This window comes from Aspergillus ochraceoroseus (assembly GCF_002846915.1).
Source record: "Aspergillus ochraceoroseus IBT 24754 chromosome Unknown P175scaffold_2, whole genome shotgun sequence".
In the NCBI taxonomy this organism is placed as follows: domain Eukaryota; kingdom Fungi; phylum Ascomycota; class Eurotiomycetes; order Eurotiales; family Aspergillaceae; genus Aspergillus; species Aspergillus ochraceoroseus.
Window position 1 is genome coordinate 2,758,801 of NW_024468477.1, and position 23,643 is coordinate 2,782,443.

General features: G+C 47.8%; 9 protein-coding genes across 9 annotated transcripts; 4 read left to right on the forward strand and 5 right to left on the reverse strand.

The window, feature by feature from the left end:
* Positions 1 to 89: 89 nt before the first annotated feature.
* Positions 90 to 3,492, forward strand: P175DRAFT_0530183 (OPT family oligopeptide transporter; the record flags this gene model as incomplete). The annotated part of the gene is made up of 3 exons (XM_040899761.1): positions 90 to 899; positions 946 to 2,446; positions 3,242 to 3,492. 3 exons carry the CDS (start codon positions 90 to 92, stop codon positions 3,490 to 3,492), a joined length of 2,562 nt encoding a protein of 853 aa, XP_040754479.1.
* A 38-nt stretch (positions 3,493 to 3,530) lies between these two features.
* P175DRAFT_0157082 (SH3 domain protein) lies at positions 3,531 to 5,731 on the reverse strand. The gene is made up of 2 exons (XM_040892468.1): positions 5,562 to 5,731; positions 3,531 to 5,503 (listed from the first exon to the last, which is right to left on the reverse strand). The coding sequence occupies exon 2, from the start codon at positions 5,471 to 5,473 to the stop codon at positions 3,569 to 3,571; it is 1,905 nt and encodes a 634-aa protein (XP_040754480.1). The 5' UTR covers positions 5,474 to 5,503; positions 5,562 to 5,731; the 3' UTR covers positions 3,531 to 3,568.
* A 1,554-nt stretch (positions 5,732 to 7,285) lies between these two features.
* Positions 7,286 to 8,717, reverse strand: P175DRAFT_0432233 (putative cell division protein kinase (Ctk1); the record flags this gene model as incomplete). The annotated part of the gene is made up of 5 exons (XM_040893529.1): positions 7,286 to 7,318; positions 7,384 to 7,539; positions 7,600 to 8,433; positions 8,489 to 8,591; positions 8,659 to 8,717. 5 exons carry the CDS (start codon positions 8,715 to 8,717, stop codon positions 7,286 to 7,288), a joined length of 1,185 nt encoding a protein of 394 aa, XP_040754481.1.
* Positions 8,718 to 9,142: 425 nt separating this feature from the next.
* On the forward strand, positions 9,143 to 12,190 carry P175DRAFT_0507829 (uncharacterized protein; the record flags this gene model as incomplete). The annotated part of the gene is made up of 10 exons (XM_040898296.1): positions 9,143 to 9,178; positions 9,296 to 9,388; positions 9,458 to 9,543; positions 9,629 to 9,656; positions 9,705 to 10,260; positions 10,321 to 10,635; positions 10,657 to 10,706; positions 10,764 to 10,843; positions 10,897 to 11,002; positions 11,057 to 12,190. The coding sequence occupies 10 exons, from the start codon at positions 9,143 to 9,145 to the stop codon at positions 12,188 to 12,190; spliced, it is 2,484 nt and encodes an 827-aa protein (XP_040754482.1).
* Positions 12,191 to 15,900: 3,710 nt separating this feature from the next.
* P175DRAFT_0515054 (uncharacterized protein) lies at positions 15,901 to 17,165 on the forward strand. The gene is made up of 2 exons (XM_040898835.1): positions 15,901 to 16,297; positions 16,489 to 17,165. The coding sequence occupies exons 1-2, from the start codon at positions 16,003 to 16,005 to the stop codon at positions 16,869 to 16,871; spliced, it is 678 nt and encodes a 225-aa protein (XP_040754483.1). The 5' UTR covers positions 15,901 to 16,002; the 3' UTR covers positions 16,872 to 17,165.
* P175DRAFT_0543254 (uncharacterized protein) lies at positions 17,128 to 18,169 on the reverse strand (the record flags this gene model as incomplete). The annotated part of the gene is made up of 2 exons (XM_040900371.1): positions 17,128 to 18,060; positions 18,122 to 18,169. 2 exons carry the CDS (start codon positions 18,167 to 18,169, stop codon positions 17,383 to 17,385), a joined length of 726 nt encoding a protein of 241 aa, XP_040754484.1. The 3' UTR covers positions 17,128 to 17,382.
* Positions 18,170 to 18,879: 710 nt separating this feature from the next.
* On the reverse strand, positions 18,880 to 19,371 carry P175DRAFT_0491498 (uncharacterized protein; the record flags this gene model as incomplete). Its single annotated transcript, XM_040895843.1, has 2 exons — positions 18,880 to 19,194; positions 19,258 to 19,371. The coding sequence occupies 2 exons, from the start codon at positions 19,369 to 19,371 to the stop codon at positions 18,880 to 18,882; spliced, it is 429 nt and encodes a 142-aa protein (XP_040754485.1).
* Positions 19,372 to 20,162: 791 nt separating this feature from the next.
* On the forward strand, positions 20,163 to 22,285 carry P175DRAFT_0555758 (Ygr210 GTPase family protein). Its single transcript, XM_040900651.1, has 11 exons — positions 20,163 to 20,278; positions 20,336 to 20,393; positions 20,460 to 20,469; positions 20,588 to 20,856; positions 20,935 to 21,028; positions 21,081 to 21,112; positions 21,164 to 21,375; positions 21,429 to 21,634; positions 21,681 to 21,860; positions 21,911 to 22,031; positions 22,093 to 22,285. Exons 1-11 carry the CDS (start codon positions 20,243 to 20,245, stop codon positions 22,117 to 22,119), a joined length of 1,245 nt encoding a protein of 414 aa, XP_040754486.1. The 5' UTR covers positions 20,163 to 20,242; the 3' UTR covers positions 22,120 to 22,285.
* A 316-nt stretch (positions 22,286 to 22,601) lies between these two features.
* On the reverse strand, positions 22,602 to 23,197 carry P175DRAFT_0555759 (uncharacterized protein; the record flags this gene model as incomplete). Its single annotated transcript, XM_040900652.1, has 4 exons — positions 23,076 to 23,197; positions 22,939 to 23,009; positions 22,769 to 22,849; positions 22,602 to 22,695 (listed from the first exon to the last, which is right to left on the reverse strand). The coding sequence occupies exons 1-4, from the start codon at positions 23,088 to 23,090 to the stop codon at positions 22,602 to 22,604; spliced, it is 261 nt and encodes an 86-aa protein (XP_040754487.1). The 5' UTR covers positions 23,091 to 23,197.
* Between the last annotated feature and the right edge of the window lie 446 nt (positions 23,198 to 23,643).

The window sequence follows — 23,643 nt, forward strand, 5'->3', positions numbered from 1 at the left end:
AAGAGTGAGAACCCTCCCTTGCTGCTTATTTCATGAACTACCAATCTATCAACACGCCGGCGGTCACCGGCGGTCACGTCCGTCACAATATGGCTGATAACCCCTCTCCAAACCATGAAGATAGGCGGGGTGCTAGCAGAGATGATAATTCATTGGATCCAGCATTTCCCTCGAATGGAGCGTCTCCCAGAAGTTTCACCCTACGGTCGCTCCTGGTTGGCCTGGTTATTGGAGCCTTGATCACCTTCTCGAATACATACTTCGGATTGCAGACAGGATGGATCAGTACAATGGCTATGCCTTCGGCGCTGATAGGATTCTCGGTTTTCAAGGTGTTTTCCAAATATCTCTCCTATCCGTTTACCCCTATCGAGAATGTCCTTATCCAGACTGTAGCTGGAGCGGTGGGTACAATGCCCCTCGGATGCGGTTTTGTCGGTGTGATTCCCGCGCTGGAGTTTCTCATCAGGGACGGAGAGGATGGCCCTTCAGGTGATGGTGGGGTTGGGGAAGGTGGTCCCTTGAAGCTCAACTTCTGGAAATTGGTCCTCTGGAGTCTGGGGGTCTGTTTATTTGGAGTGGTCTTTGCTGTCCCTCTGAGAAAAGAGGTGATTGTTCGGGAAAAGCTAAAGTTCCCCAGTGGAACCGCCTCAGCTTTGATGTTAAGGGTTCTTCATGGAAGCGGTGGAAATGAGAAAGCATCTAGCACCGGCGTCTTTCGTTCGGCTGGAACACGAGATGAGGAAGACACCCAGGCTCTACTATCATCACACGATTCAGAGGAGACAGGTGCTCTATTGAAACAGGATGATGCTCTGGAAGATGCAAACGAGGATAAGAAGGACTGGAGGTCCAAGATGCGTCTTCTAATTGGCGCCTTCACTGTGTCTGGACTTTATGTAAGCTCTACTCCCCCGAAAAATGTTCTCATTCTCATCGGATTAGACTCTGTTCTCCTATTTCGTGCCTCAGGTCCGCGATATTCCGATCTTTGGTCTCTCTCTTGCTTCGAATTGGCTATGGACCCTCAATCCATCTCCCGCATATGTCGGGCAAGGGATCATTATGGGCCCTTCAACCTGTATGCACATGCTGCTTGGTGCTGTGTTTGGCTGGGGGGTATTGTCTCCACTGGCGAAAGCTCGCGGCTGGGCTCCTGGTCCTGTGGATAGCTGGGAGGATGGAAGCAAAGCATGGATCGTATGGGTATCTTTGGCTATTATGCTTGCAGATTCTATTGCAAGCCTAGGCTGGCTGGTGCTCAAGCCAGTTGTGGGGCCCAAACCCAATCTCACGAGCAAGCTTTGGAATAGTCGGATGGGGCGCTGGATCTCCTCAGAAGGCCCTAAACCCTCTAATCTTCCATCATACAGCTACTCAGCTTTGAGTCCCATCTCCGAAGAGTCATCCGCTAGAAGCCAGCTTCCCCCACTTGGAACCTCTTCGGAGGCACCAGAAGACGAAGATGCACCTCCTTCGCAGCTCATCTCCGGACGAACCGTCCTCATCCTTCTTCCTCTCACCCTCGTACTTAATGTCGTATGTATGCATATCGTCTTCGGTGACATTATATCGCCTCTACTTTCTAGCCTCGCCACGCTTCTAGCAGTCCTTCTATCCATCATGGGAGTTCGCGCCTTGGGCGAAACAGATCTCAACCCTGTCTCCGGAATCAGCAAACTGACCCAACTGCTCTTTTCCCTCGCCACCCCTGCCTCCCATTTCTCTCGCCGCACCGCCCTCGTCACAAACCTCCTCGCCGGTGCCGTATCCGAATCCGGCGCCCTCCAAGCGGGCGACATGATGCAAGACCTGAAAACCGGCCACCTCCTCGGCGCTAGCCCGAAAGCCCAGTTTTACGGACAAATGATCGGCAGTCTCGTTGGTGCCGTCCTCTCCACTGCAGTCTACAAAATGTACGTCAACGTCTACGAAGTCCCGGGTCCGATGTTCCAAACACCCACCGCATACGTGTGGATCTTCACAGCCCGCCTCGTCACTGGCCAAGGTCTACCTCCCATGGCATGGGAAGCGTCCTTGCTCGCCGGCGCAGTCTTCTTCGCCATTACCGTGCTCCGCATCATTGCTGCCTCGCCCATGGCGAACGGCGGCCAACCACACGGCGTCTCAGCGCCTTGGAGATCATGGATTCCCGGCGGTATCGCCGTTGCAGTCGGCATATTCAACGTTCCCTCGTTTACGCTTGCCAGGGCAATCGGTGGCCTAATCGCCTGGTGGTGGTCTCGAAGCCACACGAAAACCACAAAATCCACCGGTTCTCTCAATGTTGAGCCCGAGCCACATGGCCAGGATTCCCGCGCGGCGAGCAGCAGCTCCAATACACAGGGCAGAGTGGGCAACCCTACCGATAAAAATGCCACTAGCGCTGCGGATGCTGCGTCCTCGAGCGTGGTGGTTTTGGCATCCGGGTTGATTCTCGGTGAAGGTATTATGAGTATTATAAATTTGCTCTTAGCTAGTGGAGGTGTTCCACATCTTTGAAGAGTCAGTCAGTTAAGACATACATGAATAGATAGATGGATAGATGGATAGATGGAGTATATAAAGCATATATAATATTCATTTTCGGGATTCGTATCCTTGCAGTCAATGTTCATGAGATTATGAAAGCATTGGTCGGCTATTGTAGATGAAGACTTCAATAAGCAATAATTTAAGTAGTATCGTTTACCTTCTTTCTTAACGATCTACTCTATCTACTACAATTCTTCTTCATTATCCCAGCAAGACAAACTACTGCTAGATTGATGATTCTCATACTGTCTTTTACTCTTTTTTGTTTTTGGGGCGTTGGGATGGATTAGACAGAGAATTGCAAAACATCTGTAATTTTAAATGCTAATCTATCCGCCCCCTATTCTCCTTAACCTCGTCCATCAGTACATACCGGCATACACACTGCCCAACCCCCAACTATATGCCTTGATTTAACGAAACGGCAAATCAAGGGCACAGGAACAGCAAAGATTGGAAGGGACAGGATTAACGACAAGGGCAAGTAACTGATAGAGGAAGCAATATAATTGGGAATAGATAAGGTAATCTAAAAGGGAAATGTGATAGAATGTTTAGAATAAAGAGGAAAAGGTAAAAAAAAGAAGAAAAGAAGAAAAAAGAAGAAGAAAAGGGAAGAGAAAAAAAAAAGGAAACCAAGCATGTAAATTCCATACACAAAATCTTACAAAGGGGGTATATCCCATGAAAACTCGGACACATTCAGAGCCTACTCAGCGGGTCGATCGGAGAGAAGCTCGAGAGCTTGTCATTGCTTGCGTGGTTGGCAGCTCGCTGGGCCGGTCGACGGAAAAGGTGTGGTATGAAACATTAACGTCAATCAAATTCAAAAGGGGAAAGGGTAAAAAAGATGAAGGTCATGGGAAATCAAAGCAAGGGAAACGTGAAAAGGGTAATACGTCGCAGACGCATGTCATAGTTATTGGACGAGTGTTGTCAGATACCCGCCGGCAATGATGGGTGATCATTTTCGTGACGGCATATTGGATTCCAGGTAACATGAACGGCTGTGAGCTAACAGTTTCAGGCGTTGTTAAGACGGGGCTGGGGCAGCCACGGGAACCGAGCTTGTAGGGATTGCTGGAAGTGCGGCTGAAGGTGGTGGTGATGTGGGAGTAGCAAGAGGGCTAGATCCAGGTGCCACACGTGGGCTCTGCCCAATAGCACCTCCCATACTATTACTGCGTTTTCGTTGGTCAACCGCGGGCATTTCGGGTCGCTGCAGGCCCGGAGGCCCGTAGGGACCTGGACTCATCGATCTTGGTGGCCCTTGTCGGGGACCTGGAGAGTATGGCTTGGGGACTGGCGGGAACTGGGCCGAAGACATGGGGCCTTGAGGGTAAGGACGTGAAGGCGGAGACCCGTAGGGACCGTGAGCGGGGGATCTTGGGCGAGCAGGCGGCATCGGACGGGCAGGGGACATTGAATGCGAAGGAGAGGCAGGTCTGCCTCCATCCTGAGGATAGAAACGTGGAGGTTGGGGCTTGCGGCCCGGAGGTCCCATCATTGGTGAGCCTGGGGGTCCTGGAGGTCCTGCAGGGCCACGAGGGCCGGGATGACCGGTAGGAAGAGGGCCTGGTCCAGGGGATAGACGACTGCGAGGCTTCATGGGACGGGTAGATATACAGGAACGAGGGACAACTCCTTGTTGCGAACGGTCGAGTTTCACACAGAGCGCCCAACCATCATCATACTCATGCAAGAGCCTGACCAGTTGGCCGGCGTGTAGCTCCAACTCATCATCCATCGAGGGTTTGAAATCCATCTGGACGCGGTGTACATTGGTTTGCATTTGACCAGGGCCGGCAGAACCCTCTGACCCGGCACTGGGAGGACGATTGAGTAGATCTTTATCAGCAGAGTGATGGGCGGCAGCGGCAGCAACCGTTACGGCGGATCCAATCGCAGCTTCAGAGGGGCCAGATGTGGTAGCAGCAGCAGAAACGGGCGTTGACGGACTGACATCTTTGGCAGACACAGGAGAGGGCAGTTCTGCTTGATTATCGAATGGGTTTGCTGGATCACAGAAAGGATCTCGGTTGCTAACACTAGACTGCGGTGTGAGTGGTGGTGAAGGGTTTCCAGTGAGATTTCGGTGAGCCGCTGCAGCTGGAGCAAATGCTGCACCAGCACCGACCGCAGACAGACCTGTCAACCCTTGGGCGGGGGTCAGGTCGGGAGCAAACTGAGTAACAGGACGAACATTGAGCTGAGGAGGATCTGAAGGTGTCATCGGCTGCGTGCTTTGGGGTGGTGCTTGTACGACCGGCGGGGTATTATAGCCTTCATATGACTTCTTCTCATTTAGCCTATCGGTTTCATCCAGTGTCTCAACTGGCTGCTGTTTCTTCTTCTTATTCCAGACGAGCAGGAAGATCAATCCGGCAATGAGCGCGACAACGAAAACCGCACCGATGGCAATTCCCGTTTTAGCACCTGTCGACATCTCACTAGATCCGGAATTTGCGGCAACGGCTGAGCTCGAGCTCGTTGCAGTATACTGATCCGCATATATTGTGGATGTGACGATAGGGATATCATCAGAGGCGCTATTTGCGGATGAAGTGGCAGTTGACAAAGTCGTTTGGATGGCAGTGTTGCCAGTGGTCGCAGTTGCCTTGGTTGTTTCAGCCATATGGGTAGTTTTGGTGGCTACGTCCTTAGTAGTTGTATCAGAGTCCACCGCCGTGTGTGTGTGGCTTTTGGTTGTAGTTGACTCGTCGGCTGTGGTCGTCTTAGTTTGCTGAACAGGTTGACCGACACCGGAATTTTTTGTTGTCGATGTAGTCGTAGAGTCTGCATCTGTTTGAGTCAAATATCCACCGATGGGGCCATCGAAAGTCGCCGAAGCCGTGACATAGACGATATGAACGGCATCGCCAGGGCTTCGCTTGAGGACTTCTCCGTGGCCATGATGATGACCGTGTCCGTGAGCCATAGTTGAGGATTATGCTCGGACAATGCCTCTCTTTCCGGGTCCAATTTGATCAGTAGGGGTTGAGCAAGAGGTTAGATAAGAGACATACATCCAGCAGATCGGTTCAAGCTCGTTGGAGTCGTTGTTTAGTCCAGAGTGATCCCAGCTTGGAGGACTCTCTCGCACGTCGTCCGTCGGGGTCCTGCGAGGTGAAAACGAGTGTAAGAAGCGGAGAAAGAACTCAAACACGAACTAAGCTGGGAGATATGTCGAATATCGTGTCTCTCTTGTACTGGAAAGCGATCGATCGCGTCTCAAAGCAAAAGGGGCGCAAGCGCGTTAAGGAATGTGGCAGGCGAATGAAAGGAATGAAAACGAAGAGTAGTTGGTATACTTGGGGATGGCTGGACGAGCCCCGGGAGAAAACGATAAAAGAAGGACGACGAGCTTCCAGGCCGCGAAGATGAAAAGAAAGGAAGGTCACAAAGGACGAAAGAAGGACATCAGAGACGCGGGAATTCCATGAATCTGGGAAGCAAAAGAGAAGGTGAGAAGCGAAAGCGAACAAGATGAGCAAAAGAGTCAAGTTGAGTTGTTGGTTGTACTACTATATTAGGCAGTCGATGAAGAGGATTACCGGTAATTACCAGCCCTGAAAGTAAACGAAATGAGATCAACCTAAATTCATGGAGGAGGGGTTGTGGACCAATCATGCAGCGGAATTGAGGGGTATTGACGGGTATTGATGCGTATCAGTGGACTAATACTACCTAGGTACTAACCCTTTAGGGCTGATTAAAGTGGAGCAATTCATGTTTGATGTGAATTGATTGGTTGTTATTATTACAGTGCCTGGTTTCAGGACCGTAAGAGTGGATACGAGGGTCCCGTCATGGCTATGATCAGTCCACCGCATTATTTTGACAATTTTACAGGGACCACGATGTCTGGCTCTCGGTAATTTATCTGTAATGAAGCTGTAATCAGACAATTTTGCTATCCGATTCACCCTATTTTTGGAAGATCAAAGAATTCCTGAATAATTCTTGAAATTCCTCCTAGTGCCCTGGAGGTATCCTTTTGGTCCAGAAAGAATCCTCTTATGCATGATCATCATCATCATCATCATCATCATCATCATCATCTCTCGGGGTTGTCAACTTCACAGGAACCTCCGTTCAGGGGGCACTCAAACTACTCCGGACATCCCAATTGTATTGGATTTTTCATCCCCCGCAAATTCAATAGTATTTATGACCAGAATCTCTGTTAACTCACTCACTAGGGGCCAGCATCCATCAATCACTTCCACATAAAGGGTTACGGAGTACTGAGGAAGATTACAATTTACATCTCCCGTCCCTGAAATTGCGCCCCCCCTCCTTCTCTTTTCTCCGGCTCTTCCTAGCGCTCTCCATTTCCCTTTCGTTGGGGATGAGATGTCTCGCATGATTGGTTGTCTTCCATAATTCCTTCCCAAAGAAGGACAATTTAGGATGCAGACGGGATCGAGTTGTTATTCTTACACACTTCCAGAAGACGCCCCATGATGCCATCACGCAAGAACTTTCCGCGAGTGAGTGTTCTTGATGAAACTGATCACCACTGACCTCGCTGACAACGGACAATAATGTCTGGGACTTAGCCATATGCGGCCTGAGCTCGAGCCATTGGAAAGCCTGAAACACTTGGGGAAATCCAGCTCCATTCACCAATTATTATGGTTATTTCCAGCAATGCATAGATAGGCATAGCGACCAATAACAATAAAAATCCATCCACAGGGAGTCGGTTAAGCATTTAATCCCAGGTGTAACGTCATCACGGCCTCTCTCAGCAGGCCGAAAAATAGGGGTGTCTGAGAGCCTAATAGGTTGTCAGAAGAACCCGAGGATGAAACATGTGAGAAAGGCAATTGCTGAGGAACATACCACTGCAGCAGATATACGCTGGCGGCTCTCATAACGAACCAACTGGCTCACAAGGTCCCGGCCGTTCGAAGACGCACCCATCAGGATCCCATCCCACGGTTTAGCGGGATATTTGTAGAACTCTATCTTTCCCCAATCTGGGAGTTTGTTCGTCTCCTAGGACCCGATATTAGCATACCAGAGAACGCATATCAGTGCCCAGCGGGTTCGACGTACGGGCCAACTCTCTTCATCAGGGGTGCCCAAGGTGGTGAATATAGACTGAATGAGGGACAGGTCACTTCCAAGAGGGCCCGAATCAAAGAGTTGCTTATGTCCCACGACCACAGCCTCTGCAACCACACAACCGGCCGCCCACATATCAAGGGCATTTCCGTACCCTTTAAACCCAAACAAAACCTCTGGGGATCGATAGCACGTTGTCCCTACATCGGTGATCTTCTTATCAGCTGACTCAGCCCCTAGACTGCCCTCTTTCCAAGAGATCCCAAAGTCCGCCAGGAAGGCCGGTCCTTCGGGAGAATCAAGTAAAATATTCGATGGTTTGACATCCCGATGTATGATGCCTAATTTGTGAATAAATTCCAATGCGCTAAACATATCACGTAGAATCGATCTCGTTTGTACTGCGGTTACCATGTCGCGACGCAGCAGAGTCTCAAGATCGTACTGCTTGAAAGGAAACACGAGGACGAATCGTCCCTCATCCAGCCTGAATGTATTCAATAAAGCTATTACGTTAGGACTGGCAGACTCTCGCAAAAGCTGAGCTTCCCGTTTAGCCACATGGGGTTGTTCGAGAAGATGGGGTGTTGTAACTTTCAGGGCAACGAGTGTCCCTGCCTCATCCTTCGATTTGAAGACGGTGGAATGAAGGCCATCAAAATGATGAGCGCATAATCGGTATGGACCGAGAGTCTCGCCTGTCGTCCAATTCCTGTCTGCTGTATCATCATCTGACTGAGCAGCAGCAGCAGCAGTTTGGGACGATTCTAACCCAGCAGGCTCTGCTGCGTCTATTGCATTCTGACATAGTTGGTAGTACTCGTCCTACGTATACTTAGAATTCAATATGCCAAGAGCAGTAGTGGATATATAAACAGACCTTTGATTGGGCTTGATCATAAGCTGCACGCTCGATTTTTCTTGCCTGTGTCTGAGCTTCCTCAAAGGCGGCGAAGGATGACGTTTGCTGGTATGCAGTGGTCCTGGACGATAGCATAAGCTAGCTGACCCATTTGAATCCTAGTAAATATTATCTCTTTGACAACTTACAGAGACTGAATAGTTTTCAATCGATCCGAAAAGCCCAGAGCCTTGCTCCAGTGTATCATCGTTGCAAGAAAAATGGAGTTAGGAATGCCAAGGGTGGACACAAAGTGATGGCGGGGAAGCGAGGAGGGCTATGGAGCTCAACTCCAAATCACTTTATCAGCAGCCAGCTCCCCCAAAAATCAAAGTAAACTCAAGCTGAAGATATTCAGCCGTGAGTGTCAAAAAGAATGATAGTTAACAATAACATATAACATGTGACAAAAGGCACCATTCCCAATGCGGACCCTCTGACAGCTTAGTCATCGGCTCCCCCCCAGCCTTACAACCCGTCATCGTCATCACCTTCTCTTCCGTCCACCTCCACCCGGCCCAGAAGCATCAACCCATCGTCGCACTCCCTCGCATCTCTTATTCTCTGTTAGCCCGAACTTTTATTATGCGCTTCTCCGACAGTCAATTTCCGCCCAGTGTCCTATGAGAAACAATGGATCTCTCCCGGCAGGAGTATCCAGCGCTGCTGGTACGATCAACTCTGAACTCCAACCCTCCCAGCCCCTCCAAAATGGCGCCTCCGTCTTTTTCCGCAACTACTATTCCGATTGCTGTGTTCATCTTCTTACTTGTTGTTTTATTATAGGCCTCTTTGCAGCCTGGCCAAGCCACCACCGTACTCGCTGATCGCGTTCGCCTGATTAACAAGATCAATACGGACATCGCGGATTGGCTCCAAGTATACCATTCTGCCCCGTATGACACAGTTCGGGATTGAAATGGGCTAATTCACCATCTTTCCTGGCAGGAACGCCGCCGCGTCGAAGAAGCGTACGCTCAAGGGCTTCGAAAACTGGCCCATCGACCGCAATTGGACAACGGAGCCGCCCTAGGGTAAGGTTCACCACTCGTTCCTTGCTTCTTTCCGCGCCCTATTTCAGAAAACAGCAAAATATAAACTAACGTCTGTGGAACATAGGATTTTCCAGTTACCATGGCAGCGCATTGTAAACTCGGTCGAATCGATAGCCACATCGCACGAAACCTTCGCACAGAAAATTGATGAGGATGTAGAACGCCCCTTAAGAGAGTTCAGCACCAAAAATCGCGAATTGGCTTCTATGCCTGGTACTCAGACCAGTCTCGTAAATCTAGCAAAGAACCTCGAAGCATCCCAGAAGAAGGTGGAAAAGGCCAAAGAAAAAGGCCCAAAGGGTGCGGATAGGCTAGCTAGTGCTATATTTGCTGCCGAGGAAATAAATCAGCAATGGGACTCTAGGGCACCGTTTGTCTTCGAACAGCTTCAGGCTGCGGATGAGAGTCGACTCAACCACCTTCGAGATGTGTTGACTCAATTGGAAACCCATGAGTCGGACCAGATTGAGCGCTGTCGCCAGGCTGCAGAGAGCTGTCTGAATGTGCTTCTGAATGTCGAAACTGCGGATGAGATCAAAACCTTTGCTGCAAAGATTAATGGGGGACGCCCGCTTCCCCCGTCTCGACAACACACCTCACCTCCCCCAGCTACACCTCTCGCCCCTCCCCCCCATATTCAAGATGATAATGCCAGCCAGCGTTCGGAAAATTCAGGTCGCATGAGGTCGCCTCCAGGTCAGTCTTAGTGCATATGCACCTTTTCATATACTCGCATACTAACTCCGTTCTCAATAGCTCCTGAACCTCGATACAACACGCCACTCGGTGGGCTCAAGCGACTAGGGACAGTGATGAATAGAAGAAAGAGTATTGTGCATTCTTCTGGCGGGCCCTTTTCAGAAAAGAAGTATCGCAGTCCCTTCTCGTTTAAGAGGGGAGATTCCCGCGAGATGCAAATTCCAGAAGACGAGCCAGAGAGAATAGAACGTCCGGGTACGGGCCTCACTTCGCAAGACAGCTATACTGAGTCCACACGTCGTCCAAGCGAGGCTACTGAACATGAGGAGCCTAGTCGAGCAGCGGCGTCTCCAACGCCTCAATCGATATCAGGTACAGTAAATGGCACTACAGCTCAGGATATTTCTGTCGTGACTGCGCCCGCAGACACGAGCACACATGAAGTAAGTGTTTTCGCCAGGTTCCGACGGTTGAAAGTCTTCTCTAATGCTCTACTTTAGCCACATGTGGACTCGGAAGGTTACTCTGAACGCCCACAGACTATTGACGAGATTACACAAGCGCAAAGAGATGCAGCTGGGTAGTTGTTCCAATAGACCGACCTCTTGAAGTATGATGCTAACACCGCCGCAGACTAGAAGAGCCGAGCATAAACCTAACAATCCGTGACCAGCCGATTTTTGAGGATGAAAACCAGGCTAAGCAGGCGATGGATGATATGGCTAATCAACTAAGAATGGTGAGCGATCTTGGATTGGGCTTCATGTTGTTCATTCGTTTACAATATCTATAGCAAGCCCAGCAAGTGGGTGGGATGAGGCGAAATACAGGAACCATACGCGGACGCCGTGATGTCCGCAATACTGTTTTCATTCCGAATATCCCGACTCAGGGTAATGAGATTCCAGGTCTCACTATGCCACACGATAGCTTCCAAGCCACCTCTCCAACTTTTGCCGCAAAGCACGCAACTTCACCTAGTTCTGCTACGGATGAACACACTTTGTCAGATGCAACCTCGATTCGTTCATCACATACGCTACATAGCATTTCAGGACCAGTTTCTCACCCCGAACTACATGAACCCGGCTTAAACGCCTCGATCATAGAAACGGTCAATGCATGGTTCACTGAAGGCACAGTTACAAAATCTTTCGTTGTTGGAGAGCTTGCCCTCGCATATAATGGAACATCTGAGCTTCCCAAGGAGAGCATTCGAGTTCGTCTCGATAACTTTCAGGTACTGGAAAAGGTTGCCGCGAATCCACATTTCGTAACGGAATTCAAAGACCAAAACCAGTCAGAGGACAAGAGCGGCGAATATGATGTCGTTATATCTAGCCTTGCACGGCCCTCGCCAAGTGTGGCATTCAAGTATCAGCTCCATATCAATCCTGAAGATACTTCGGCTTTCTGTCCGGTCATCTTCAAACCAGCCTGGAATCTTGAAGAGTTCCAGGCTAGTGTAATCATTTTTTACTCTTTGAATCCCTCATATGCTTCTTCTGTCTCAAAAGACTCGATCATGTTGACGAATTTGGTCCTGACGGTTAATTTGGATACATCTCCTCAAGAGGACAGAGAGGTAGCTCATGCAACCAGCGCCGTGATGTATCCCAATACAGGGGCATCGTTTCGCCGCAAACAGTCCGCAGTTATTTGGAAGATTCCCGAGTTCGAAGTGACCAATGGATCCGACGGAAAGCTTCTGGTTCGCTTCTCTACAGCAAACAGCTGGCCGCAAAAAGGAAAGGTTGAAGCTAAATTCGACGTTCGGACATCAGATGCTGGATCTCGACTTGGAATCAGCGCTGCTCCCATGCAAGCAGGCTCCGATCCATTCGCCGACAATAGCAGCAGTCCATCTTCGTGGAAGGAACTCCCAACAATACGCAAGTTAGCTGTTGGGAAGTACGTATCTTCCTAATTGCAAATACTCTGACCCCCAGCCAGCCCTCTCTATCGAGGGCTTAATTCTATCCTCCTTGAACGAAATTTTTAAGCCATGCATGAACGAAACGTAATCAAATCCGCCGCATCACCACAAAAGCAACGCAGCCGCCGCCTGCCTGCCTTGTCAAATATTCTCTCTTTGATGCATGATTATATTAAGAACTTCGTGGACACCACCTACAAAGTTACCAGCACATACTCGTCACTTCAGCTTTATACGACTCTTATTCTATGTTTCTTATTCATCTTTCATTTCAGTTTTCTCTCTCTCTCTCTCTCTTTTTTTTTTTTTTCTCTTTCTCTCTTAGCTGCTGTATCCTATCATTTCCATCTCAATACTTCCATTGTCTATTTTCCTACACATCCTATGTCTTCTGCTATCTGTTATTTGCCCTACTTACCCCCCCCCTTAGCCTTTCCTTTTGTGTGTGTGTGTGTGTGTGTGTGTGTTGAATTCACCAATAATCCCTGTAATCTTCATCTTTTCCATATTGTCAGGACACCGTAGCTATGGCGATTGATTGGTTTGTAAATAACCTTGATGTAACTACTAGTATGGACGTTGAAAGGTTACCAGAGTGGACCAAAGTGAATCAAATTATCGGGTACCTTTTATATCTATCTACGGAGTATACAGCTGTCTTAGGTGTGCTTTGGACTCTTTTTAAAAATTTCTTTCTTTCTTTTCCCCCCCCTCGTGCAATGGTAAATGTATATATAGTACCTGATATGGGGGAGAGGATCAAACCGCGCGTCCTACTAGTAGTTCAAGGTCCGTATTGGTTAAAGAATATATATATATATAATGAAACCCTCTCTGCTCCCTGGTACCTAATTCATCTGATTCATCTGATACTAGTATGCATTAAAGATTTTTGCATAGGGATATCACTTTAGAATACAACACAAAAGAGATTGAATCGAATACATACATAGAGGCAGCACAGCACTTAAATGAACTGAATAGAATAGATCAAAAAAAAAAAAAAAATTAATGCTATTACATCCGCGCTGCCCTAGTCGTCTTATCGTAAAAGTCCAAGGTCATGGCTGCTAAAAAGCAAGGAATGTCTTTGCGCTCCTCGACCCAGAATTTGATCAGGTGCTTGATTTCCATTGCGAACAGGCTGTTGGGTCCGCCAGAGATTTTCATCGTGCCGTTTTCTCCGTCGAATATGATTGAGTTCTCTTCGCCGTTGCCCATGCTGCCGGGACCACGCGAGTCTGGTGTTGCGTCCTGGTCGCCATGTCGGTATGCGGGGGAGAGGTGGAACATAGACGTGACTCGGACACGGCCGTTGGGGAGGAAATCTAATTTGTAGCCGAGTAGGGAGGCGACTGCTTCGCGGAACTCGGATGATTTGGCTGTCCAGATCTCCTTAAGACGTCTCATGCGTTTTTCCTTATCTGCGACTACACGTTCCATGTCTTGAATCTCTAGTTTCATACTTTCAAGAGTGGTCACAGGGACGACTTTGACCTCTGCATGATTGCCGCGTAACTGAGCGAGAAGATCGCGATTTTCGGCTTTGAGGGTTGTAATCGTAGAGAGCTTGAGGTTCTCAGATTGAGCGGTAGGATTATCGCGAAGCTCTAGAATGCGCGTGCGAGATTTGACTTTGAGAGATCTGAGCTGTGATTTGGTAGCCTCGAATTCCTTGCGTAGGAGAGCCATGGCTTGCTCTGACTTGGATAGTGATTCCTGTAGTGTCCTATTTTTCCGAGTTAACACGGATAGACGCTCGCTCTCTACATCACTTTCGGCGGGTGAGAGGGGCCGCTTGACCCCGCGGGGTTCTGTTTCCTCTTGCTGGGAAGTTTCCCGCTTGGAAAGTTCTTCGTGAGCTTTTGCTAATTCTGCTCTGTATTCATCGACCATCCTTTCCAGGTTGGCGATTTGCTCAGATTTGTGTGCATCGAACTGGCCGTGCTCTCCATTCATGGTCTCCTCTTCGGTATCAAACATCTTCAATTGAGCACGAAGATACTCCACCTCCTTCACTGCAAGCGCCCGTTGTCGCTCAATTCTAGCTTTGGCTCGAGTTTCTGCCATGGGTCCTGTGGAGGCTGTTGCTGTGGCCCGCAGCTTTTCAATCTCCTGGCGTAGGCTGGTACGCTCAGTTTCCAGGCTTTTTATCAATTCGTCCCTCTCGAGGAACTGTGCTTCAACACTACCGAGCTTATCGATGACGCTAGCTTTTTCAATCTGCTCCTTCAATAAGGCCTTGACCACCGCTTCAGGCGAGTCATACTCTGGAGATTGCTCGTTGTCCTGTAAAAGGCTGGTCCATGATCTTCGTTCGTCCTCTAGGATTTGCTTTTGGATCTGAACTGTTCCCAGCTCAGCCTCCACTTCCTTCATTAAATGCAGTTGGTTTTCCAATGACTTCTTCTGCTCCTCCACGACCTCAACATTGCGTTGGATTTTGAGCAACTGCCGTAATTCCATGGTTTGTTCCCGATTCGTAGTTTCCAGACTCCTGATATGATTGACCTGGTCGGACAGCTCCCTTTTGAGGACAGCTAATGTTTCCGCATCGTTTCCTTCAGACTTGAGTCGGATATTTTCCGTTTCGAGGCTAGCGACGTTTGATTCGCTTTCACGGAGCCTGTCTTGAGCGGATTGGGCATCCTTGCGTGAATTTTCAAGATCTCTATTCAGTTCTTCAAGCGTGCTCTGGAATGAAGAGCGAATGGTTTCTAGCTCATTGATCTGATATTTATACTGCCTTTCTTGATCGAGCTGCTGTGCTTTGGTGTCCTCTATCTCTTCCTGCAACCCTTGATTCTGATCCTGAAGACTTCGGAGTTTCCGGTCAAGCTCGGCCTTCTCGTTGAGCGCATTTTCTTGTACTTCCTTCAACTCCTTGGCAAGCGCCTCCGTTTTGTGGTTCGCGCGGTTGCTGGTCGATTCTGCAGCCTAAAGAGAAAAGTCAGGGCAAAGTCTAATAATAAGATTAGCTATACAAGATGTCTCACCTGTGCCTTTCTGAAATCTGCATCCGCCTTAACTTGCAAATCGCGGAGCTCTTTTTCGTGGCGTAGCGTCGTTAACTCACGCTCTTGCTTGAGGTTTTCCAACTCATATTTCAAGGTGTTCAATTGAACGCGTAACTCTTCCTTCTCTGTGTCTTTAGGGATAAAATTAGCGTTAAGGAATGCGCTTCGTTGGGGAGGCGACGCCAACTCACCAGGTTTTTGAGGGTGAGAAGAACGAATGGATTGTCGGAAGACACTAGGGGCCGGAGGAATTGATAAAGGGGAGGTATCCCTCACTGGAGAGCCCAAAGAAGGGTTTGAGTTCCTGCTTGAATTCATCTATAGCAGTGTACTGGTCAGTCTGATATTCTCGGGAGGCTGCTGAGCAGCACAAACGGTCGTCGCAACGTACAGCTGGTAATTAAGGAGCGAAAAATCTCCACATTATAGTTGTTCAACAGCCCATGCGAATTTGCGGGCCACAAAGTCCCAATCGTCTTCCTAGATATATGTCAAATCCAGCTGCTGGCGAGGCAGGAGACGCGACGTCAAAAGAGAGGCCGAGTGACTGATTGTTTTTGGATTGGATGAAGCATCCTGATTGGGCAATTGCTGACTCAGCTATTCACCGCCCTCAAGAACTTGTTCTCCCAGATAGGACTAGTGCCTAAATTTTGAAATAATTTCGAATTTTGTCCGCTTTGGAAGCATTCAAGATTCCTTCTTCCACACGCACACCAGCCTCATTCTAACGCCCTCCTTTTCACCAGGTCTGTGATCCGGGTCACTGAATGGGAATAATTCACAATGGCAAAGGACAAGTCTGAAAAGAAGGATAAGCGCGAGAAGAAGGAGAAGCGTGCCGAGAAGGACGGTGTCCACAAGAGCAAGAAGGATAAGAAGGACAAGAAGGATAAGACCGCCCTCACCGATGCAGTTCTGAAGGGAATTGAGCACGAGGCTTCCCAGTCACCTGTCAACGGTGTTCCTGAGATCGAGGAAACCGAACCTGCCACCCGTCCCATCGGCGCACTGGTGCCATTTGCCAGACCTCTCGTGGAAGACAAGTTGGCCAAGAAGTCCCTGAAGAGTGTGAAGAAGGGTAAGCCATTTTCTTTTACTTTATATGCTATTCCAGGTCATTTTATGTTGCATATTCGTCGATGCCCGTATTGTGACAAAAAAAAAAAATTTCGGGATGTGCTTGTATTACGTCGTCCTTGAAAATTTCACCACATTGCCCTGCAAAGGTTTCTTAATTGATTTACAATTTACTAAATGTATTTTTTTTAGCTGCCGTCAATAAGTGCCTCAAGCGAGGTGTTAAGGAGGTTGTTAAGGCCCTTCGCAAGTCGCCCATCCCTGCCCCTAACGCCACTATCGCCATTCCCAACGGAATCGTCATCCTTGCCGCAGACATCTCGCCAATGGATGTTATCTCACATATCCCGGTTCTGTGCGAGGACCACGGTATCCCCTACATTTTTGTCACATCCCGAGCGGAACTCGGTAACGCTGCTGCGACCAAGCGGCCCACGAGTGTTGTGATGGTTGTCCCTAAGTCTGCCACCAAGGGCAAGAAGAAGGATGACGGTGATGACGATGAGGATTTCAGCAAGGTGTACGAGGAGTTGGCCAAGCTCGCCCAGAAGGAGCTTAAGCAGGTGAATCTATAAAGATTCAGCTGGATGTCTGAATCGAATTTATTTTTCCTTTTTCTCACTTGTTTTCGACTTTGTTATTCCTAATTATACGGCTTATTTATGTGTCTTGCCAATTCTCGAGGCTGTACAGTTCCGCTTTGTTTGACAAGACCACGCATGTCTTTGGGGTCTGGCCTACGGACGTGTTCATCTGGGTTGATCGTTTATGATTGTCTGTTGCAAAATGGCGTTCTCAAATCGGTGTATGAAAAAAGGCAGGAAGTATTAAAATCCAATAAAATATGATGCTGATTGAGCCTTTCTGTGATTTACGAGCCTATATTAGACTTCGCTGGATAGAGCTGCTTTCGTTAAGCATAGATGATGCGCAAGCCCTCCGTATACCAAGGACTAGGATTGGAGCCCAGCCATATGGATGGGTGAGAGCTCCCGAAGTTATGAAACAAAAGGTAGATACTAACTATTCATACTCTCAATGGATTCTCAAAGTACATGGTCCAAAGGACTTCCAAAAAAAAAATCATTAAGCTCTCTGATCACCATTCAGCGCCTGATACCAATTGCTATCCCTAATGCCCTGTTCTCTAGGAGCGGCCGCTTCGAGTCCACTCTTTGCCATTCTATGTCGGAAACCGCTCTCTGCTAAACGGCCAGGATCATTCTCGTCTCCGATATCAAAGTCGAAACTGGCGTTGTACTCTGGATAATCAGGGAAGTAACTTTCATCCCCGCGCTGACCAGCACCCGCATACGAGGGCTTCTGGGAAGCACCAGTCAGAGTCTGATATCCACTTCCACTAGCCGTAGCGCCGGACTGAGGGGGCTTCCCCGAAGCAGGATACTCATTTTCGTTGATTCCCAGTTCCTTCTTGGCTGCTGCTGTAGGCCCGCCCACATAGCCAGACCCAGGCAGATGGGCTCCAGGGTAATTTCCCTGGTCCCCGAGGGCTTCGGGGTATTTCTCTTGTCGCTGTCTGTCTTCGCGAAAAGCGCTTACTGGAGCCGAAGACAGCTTGGTAGCTGCGGACGTATCAATGTTATGGACGGTGGATTGGCCGCTGGTGACTCCTAGAGGTTCAGCCCCGCGGTTCTCGCTGTATGGACCCCCGCGGTTGACGGATTCGGCGGCGAGGGAGTCATTGAGGACTGGACCAGACGACTCATAGATGGGCTGGCGATCGGCCATGGGGTCAGTTGTGGCCTGTAGACGACCACATTAGTTTGGTGACTCCCTCGGCTGTATGATATTTGATATATCGTACCTTAGTACGTCTCTGGCCTGGAGGAATTGGGTGTCCTTGGAGATCCATGATTATCTCGATATATGGAGAGAGTTGTATTTTTGAGGAAGGCTTGATTGTCGATAGAAGGAGAAAGAACTAGCTATATATATATATGCACCTAGTTATAGCAGATTATCTTATGATACAGAGACTGAAATGGCAAGGCTATATAATGCATCTAGCCTTGCTGGCTTGGCCGATAGATATGCCCTGTGATGTCACCCTGACGGTAGAGACCCTCAATTTGATATCAAACATCGAAGATAAAAGTACGTCAATAAGACCCTGGTAGAGTATGCGAGAAATTGGCTGTGACGCAGACAAGTGCTGAAGACGAAAAGACATCCAAGAGGGCTGGTGGGTGCTTGATGCAATACTGGGGCGAGATAGGTGTATTTGACGTCACATCAGATTTCAAGCAGGATTCTGATCGCCTTTCCTGTTCTCATTATATCACTACTACTAATGCCAAGAATGACATTCCAGTGAATAGGAAGAAGAGAGGGACAATTGAGGGTTTAATCGTGATTGCCTACGTTGTCTGGACTTTGCTGAGATAGCTATGTAGGTGGTATTCCTGGCCCAGACATTTTTATACTTCTAGTCCTATACTGCATCGAAATGTTTTTGGGTCAGATTTGAAGAGTAGAATGCCTAAAACCATAATTATATTTGTAAAACATGCGAATTCTTAATTGAATAAGACAGCATTTTAAGTTACATGCTTGATGATTTCATTACCGTGCAAGAGCATCCTTTGGCAACCCAGAGAGATTATCCTTCGCCTGACGTCCAACCTTGCCTGTAGGCTGGGTTAACCTGTGAGTTTCTTCTCCAACTTCTCGAACGCTGCTTGATGCTGTTGCAGGCCCTCTCAGGGCAGAGTTGGATTCACCAGAGATGGGCCCCTCCACACGGCCAGAGCCAACATTGACAGCCCTCTGATCTGCAGAGTTCCAGTCACTTGCCACCGGGGGTTGTTCAGGCAAGGGTAGATTGGCCTTTGTGCTTTCAATCTGGGCCTTCTTGTCTGTGTTTTGGTCGACAATTGACTATATAAAGCATCAGCTTTGGTGGCATTTGAGGCCATAAAAGGATACACATTTGCGCCTTACCTTCATTGCCGAGATATTCGAGTTCTTGGGGGTCTGGCCATGCATTGCATGCGAGGCATGGGATTCAGGCTTCCGGAGATCCTGGGTAGTTGTATGGAAGGTGCTGTCGGACATGGTGAAGATGGTATTCAGATAAATCGAATTTCGGGAAATGGGGAATAGACACTTGGAGGATTTTAGGAGCAACGCGTCGTGTGGTATTCAACTTAATTTGCAGCAATAAGGTCAGTGAAGTAGGAGTGGTTTTATATGCTGAAAAACAAGACTATTCCAATGACGTGAACTGCTATATGACGTTGTTGTAGCGGTTGACGTTCTCGAGATCGAAAACCCATGAGAACAAATCCAAAACAAGGTGGCGAGAGAACGTCTACCGAATACTTCCAATCCATTGAATGAATACAGTTAACTCATCAATTCTCAGATGGAGCCCGACTTCGTCACCTCGCTGATGGCAACCAGACCGTTTCATTCCAAGTATGTTTTATTTGCCACATGGGCAATTTATGCCTCCATGATACCAATCGTGATTCTAACGTCTGCCTTGGTGACACCAGCTTACAGGGTATCTTTAGCAGGAGAAGGCAGTAGTTGGAAAAGGTCATTTTGGTTCAACAGATGACGGAATTAGAGCCTCTCATCAGATTCGACCTTAAGTTGGTTGTGCATGTGGTCAGTTTTTCATCTCCGAATGAAGAACAAGAATAGAGAAGAACCTTCTTGTGCCGTATCTTGGGAACACATTATCTTGACTAGTTCCTCTACCTAGGGAGTGATATGGAGGATTATTACGATGTTGAAAGATGCTATGAGTGAGCATTCACCGCCTTCCTATATGAGACGGCAGAAATTGACTGCTCTCCGCGGAGTCAGAAATGACTTTTTTTTTTTTTTTGCTGTTCCTGAATTGGACAGCTTCATCCTTTCTTTTTAGTTTTTGTTTTTTTCTGCTCATATACTTTAGACTAGCGTCAGTTTTGCTACTATGCCAAGGGATCCGCTCATCGGGCTTGTTGGGAAGGTCTGTCTATATCTCTGCTTGGAAGGACACCCCGCTAACTGACCTGAGGGGCATTAGCCATCCAGTGGAAAATCCACGACTTTGAATAGTTTGACAGATGCTTCTTCCAAAGTTGGTATGCTTGTCTTTCTGTAGATCATGTATCATTCTGGTTTGTTAATTATATTTTCTTGATATTTAGGAAATTTCCCGTGAGTTGTGCCTGAATATCATTTCCTCACCTTCAACAATGCACCTACCTGGCTTCAAGCCCTGATATCTATGAACGTCTACTTTCGTATACCTCGATTTTGACAAGCGAGTGCCTAGGTTCACCACTATTGATCCACAACGTGCCATTGGTTACCTCCAAATAGAATGCGCTTGTCAGCGATTTGGAGTCTCTGAAAAGTGCAAACCGAACTACGGCGGATGTGCCGAGGGAAAACGATCCGTTCCCATCGAGCTTCTGGATGTTGCAGGGTTAGTCCCCGGAGCGCATCAGGGACGAGGGTTGGGCAATAAGTTCTTGGATGACTTGCGCCAGGCAGATGCCTTGATTCACGTGGTTGATGTTAGCGGTACAACCGACGCCGAAGGTCCGTTTCCATAATTCCCTGGCACTTCTCTTTCACCCCGATACATCTGGGATTATTGACAATTTCTGGATACTTCAGGCAAAGCCACCCGCGGTTACGACCCCTCAGTGGACATCGAATGGCTCAGGTCGGAAATCGTACGGTGGGTATTGGGAAACCTGATGCAAAAATGGTACAGTGGTGATTTGGATATGCAAAGAAGGAGCAAAGCTAATGGATTCTAGGGGGTCTATTAAACGAAGACATGCCGCGATTAGTTAGTCAATACTCGTTTCCATTTGCTTTGCATCATTGACCATGAAACTAGAGGCCACCGCCGTCGAGACGCTACAAGGTCAATTTTCCGGTTATGGAAGCACACCGTCGACTGTCGCACGATGCCTTGACCGATTAGGATTAAAGGAGCCTCTCCAAGAATGGTCAGATGAGACGGTCGAGAAAGTCGTTCAAGCCTTCATCGATGAAAAGTTCCCTACGGTGTTTGCTCTGAATAAGATTGACCACCCCGATGCAGATAAGGTACGTCAGCATCAAGGGGATTCCTCTCTCGATACTGATATATTGTGTTACAGAATATTAGCAAGATTGCAAAAATGCAAGACCCTCACTCTATTGTTCTCTGCTCCGCTATATCCGAGGTTTTCCTCCGGAGACTTGCCAAGCAAGGCTATATCAAGTACACAGAAGGGAGTGAATTTCTAGATACAAGAGAAGACCTTATTGCCGATGGAGACCCCGATGGAGGCGGATTGAAGGAGATGGACGAGAAACTGAAAAGGTACGGAACCCAATGATTTCGAAAGAGTGTTCCTGACCATAAGCAGCCGTGTCGAAAACTTGAAGGACATGGTTCTGTATCGTTTCGGCTCCACAGGAGTAGTACAGTGTCTCTCCCGCGCAGCTGAGGTCTTGGGGCTTGTCCCGGTCTTTCCGGTGAGAAATGTACACACTTTCTCCGCTGGGGCCGGCAGTGCCGTGTTCCGGGACTGTGTGTTGGTTAAGAAGTAAGTCTGCATAACTCATCTCATATTTCTTACCTCTAATGTATGAATAGGAATAGCACGGTTGGCGATGTTGCCCGCAAAGTGATGGGTGATGTCCCCATCTCCTATATCGAAGGCGTCGGCGGCATCCGGGTTTCGGAAGATGAAACTGTTGAAGTGGGAAAACACGATGTAGGTGTTTCAATTCATTCAACAGTCTTTATACCTGCTAATAATGTCATCCGAAATATAGGTTCTCTCGTTTAAACCTGGCCGATAGACCTCACTGTATAGTTAATGTGATGATGATCAATAAATTCACCCACACACCTTTTTTTTTTTGCCTGGCATGCTTGAGATACCATTCAATCTCGTATACTCCATTTAAGCATATACATGTAAGTTTAACATAGTTTCAAATTTCTAAAGCATCTCTTCTCTTCGTCACCTTGCTTCGTTCTATGTATCTTGGATGGTAGCGGCAGTGCAAGGTGGGGGGGGCCTCTAAACTGTGTACTCTGTAAATCTCAATACACCTGGTCTCTTTCATCATCTCTGTTTGATCAGAGATGCAGGTTGTATCTAAAAATAAATAGGCATCACTCCTACAAGTTTTCCCGCAACTGCAACAACAACCCCACGCTCTCTGGCGATGTCTCAAACACTCGAGTCATTTTTAACACGTAAAACTATTATTGAGGTAATATTTACAACATTACCAAAGCATAAACCAATAAAAAACATTACTACATGTTTGGTTCTTTACATGCTAAAGTCTAGAATCTCAATGTTCAGTCCTGGCGGGATGTTGACATTCTTGAGTTCATCCATATCCACATCATCAGGAGCCAAAACACTGTACAGTAAGGAACACCGCGTTAGTTTATCTGAAAGTGCAATCAATCTATATCAGAAAGAAAGAGCCATACTTCATAAAGTGAACTGGCGGAGTAGTCAGCGTAGATTCAAACTTGTCCAGGATTTCTAAATTTTGGTTCTGGTATATATTTCTGAGGCTTTAGGTCCAGGCCAGTACTAGTATTAGCAAGTCGAATTCCTAGGCTCTGGATACCGGGCAAATGTCTAACTGGAGACATACTTATCAGCTAGCTTCTTGCCTTCGCCATAGTATTCATGTGCGAGCTCGTTATCGTAACGAACGTCAAAGGTCTCGAGTTTGATTTAGAATTAGATTGCGTACTTCGAGGCTTTGCCTGTGGGAATTGCCTAGCGTACCAGATCTTTGGTCATGTTTGGGGCTATCCGGTATGCGATATGAGTATGCTTGAAAAGCTGAGGTGTTTTGAGCTATATCAAAAGGGTAGGTTCTGCCATTTATAACTTCATCTGTAGAATTAAAGTTTGGTTGACGTCTGAGAAGCTCATGTCTAAGTAGGTCGGGGTCTAGTATGTACTAGACGCTTTCGTCATGGTAGTTATCTATGATCGATGATTCATTATTAACTATAACAATCAGAGGATGAGACAGTGCCTTTGTATTTGTGATAAGTCTTATTTTCCAGATAATTCGTTAACCTGGGATTTGCCATCACATCGTGCAATGGAAGACCACGGATAGAAGGTTCAGTGTGGCGTTCGTTTTCTGGTACTTTTAAGGTTAATCTCACAAATATCTGAATATTTCTGATTGACCATTTGCTCTCGATTACATCTAGAAGGATCTGAAACTATGTTGCACCTAATCACAGATACTTGTAGGTTGTATACAACAGCTAGGGCTTAGGGTTTTAGACCCGCATGCTTATCGATAAGCATCTATCTGGCATCCGAAAGGCTCCCCCTC

Excerpts from the sequence above, each read along its gene's own strand:
- P175DRAFT_0157082 (XM_040892468.1), bottom strand. The coding sequence starts at position 5,473 with ATGGCTCACGGACACGGTCATCATCATGGCCACGGAGAAGTCCTCAAG.
- P175DRAFT_0515054 (XM_040898835.1), top strand. The coding sequence starts at position 16,003 with ATGGCAAAGGACAAGTCTGAAAAGAAGGATAAGCGCGAGAAGAAGGAG. Across the intron at positions 16,298-16,488 it reads CCTGAAGAGTGTGAAGAAGG|CTGCCGTCAATAAGTGCCTC; the intron begins GTAAGCCATTTT and ends TATTTTTTTTAG.
- P175DRAFT_0555758 (XM_040900651.1), top strand. The coding sequence starts at position 20,243 with ATGCCAAGGGATCCGCTCATCGGGCTTGTTGGGAAG. Across the intron at positions 21,029-21,080 it reads GGAAACCTGATGCAAAAATG|GGGGTCTATTAAACGAAGAC; the intron begins GTACAGTGGTGA and ends AATGGATTCTAG. Across the intron at positions 21,861-21,910 it reads GACTGTGTGTTGGTTAAGAA|GAATAGCACGGTTGGCGATG; the intron begins GTAAGTCTGCAT and ends ATGTATGAATAG.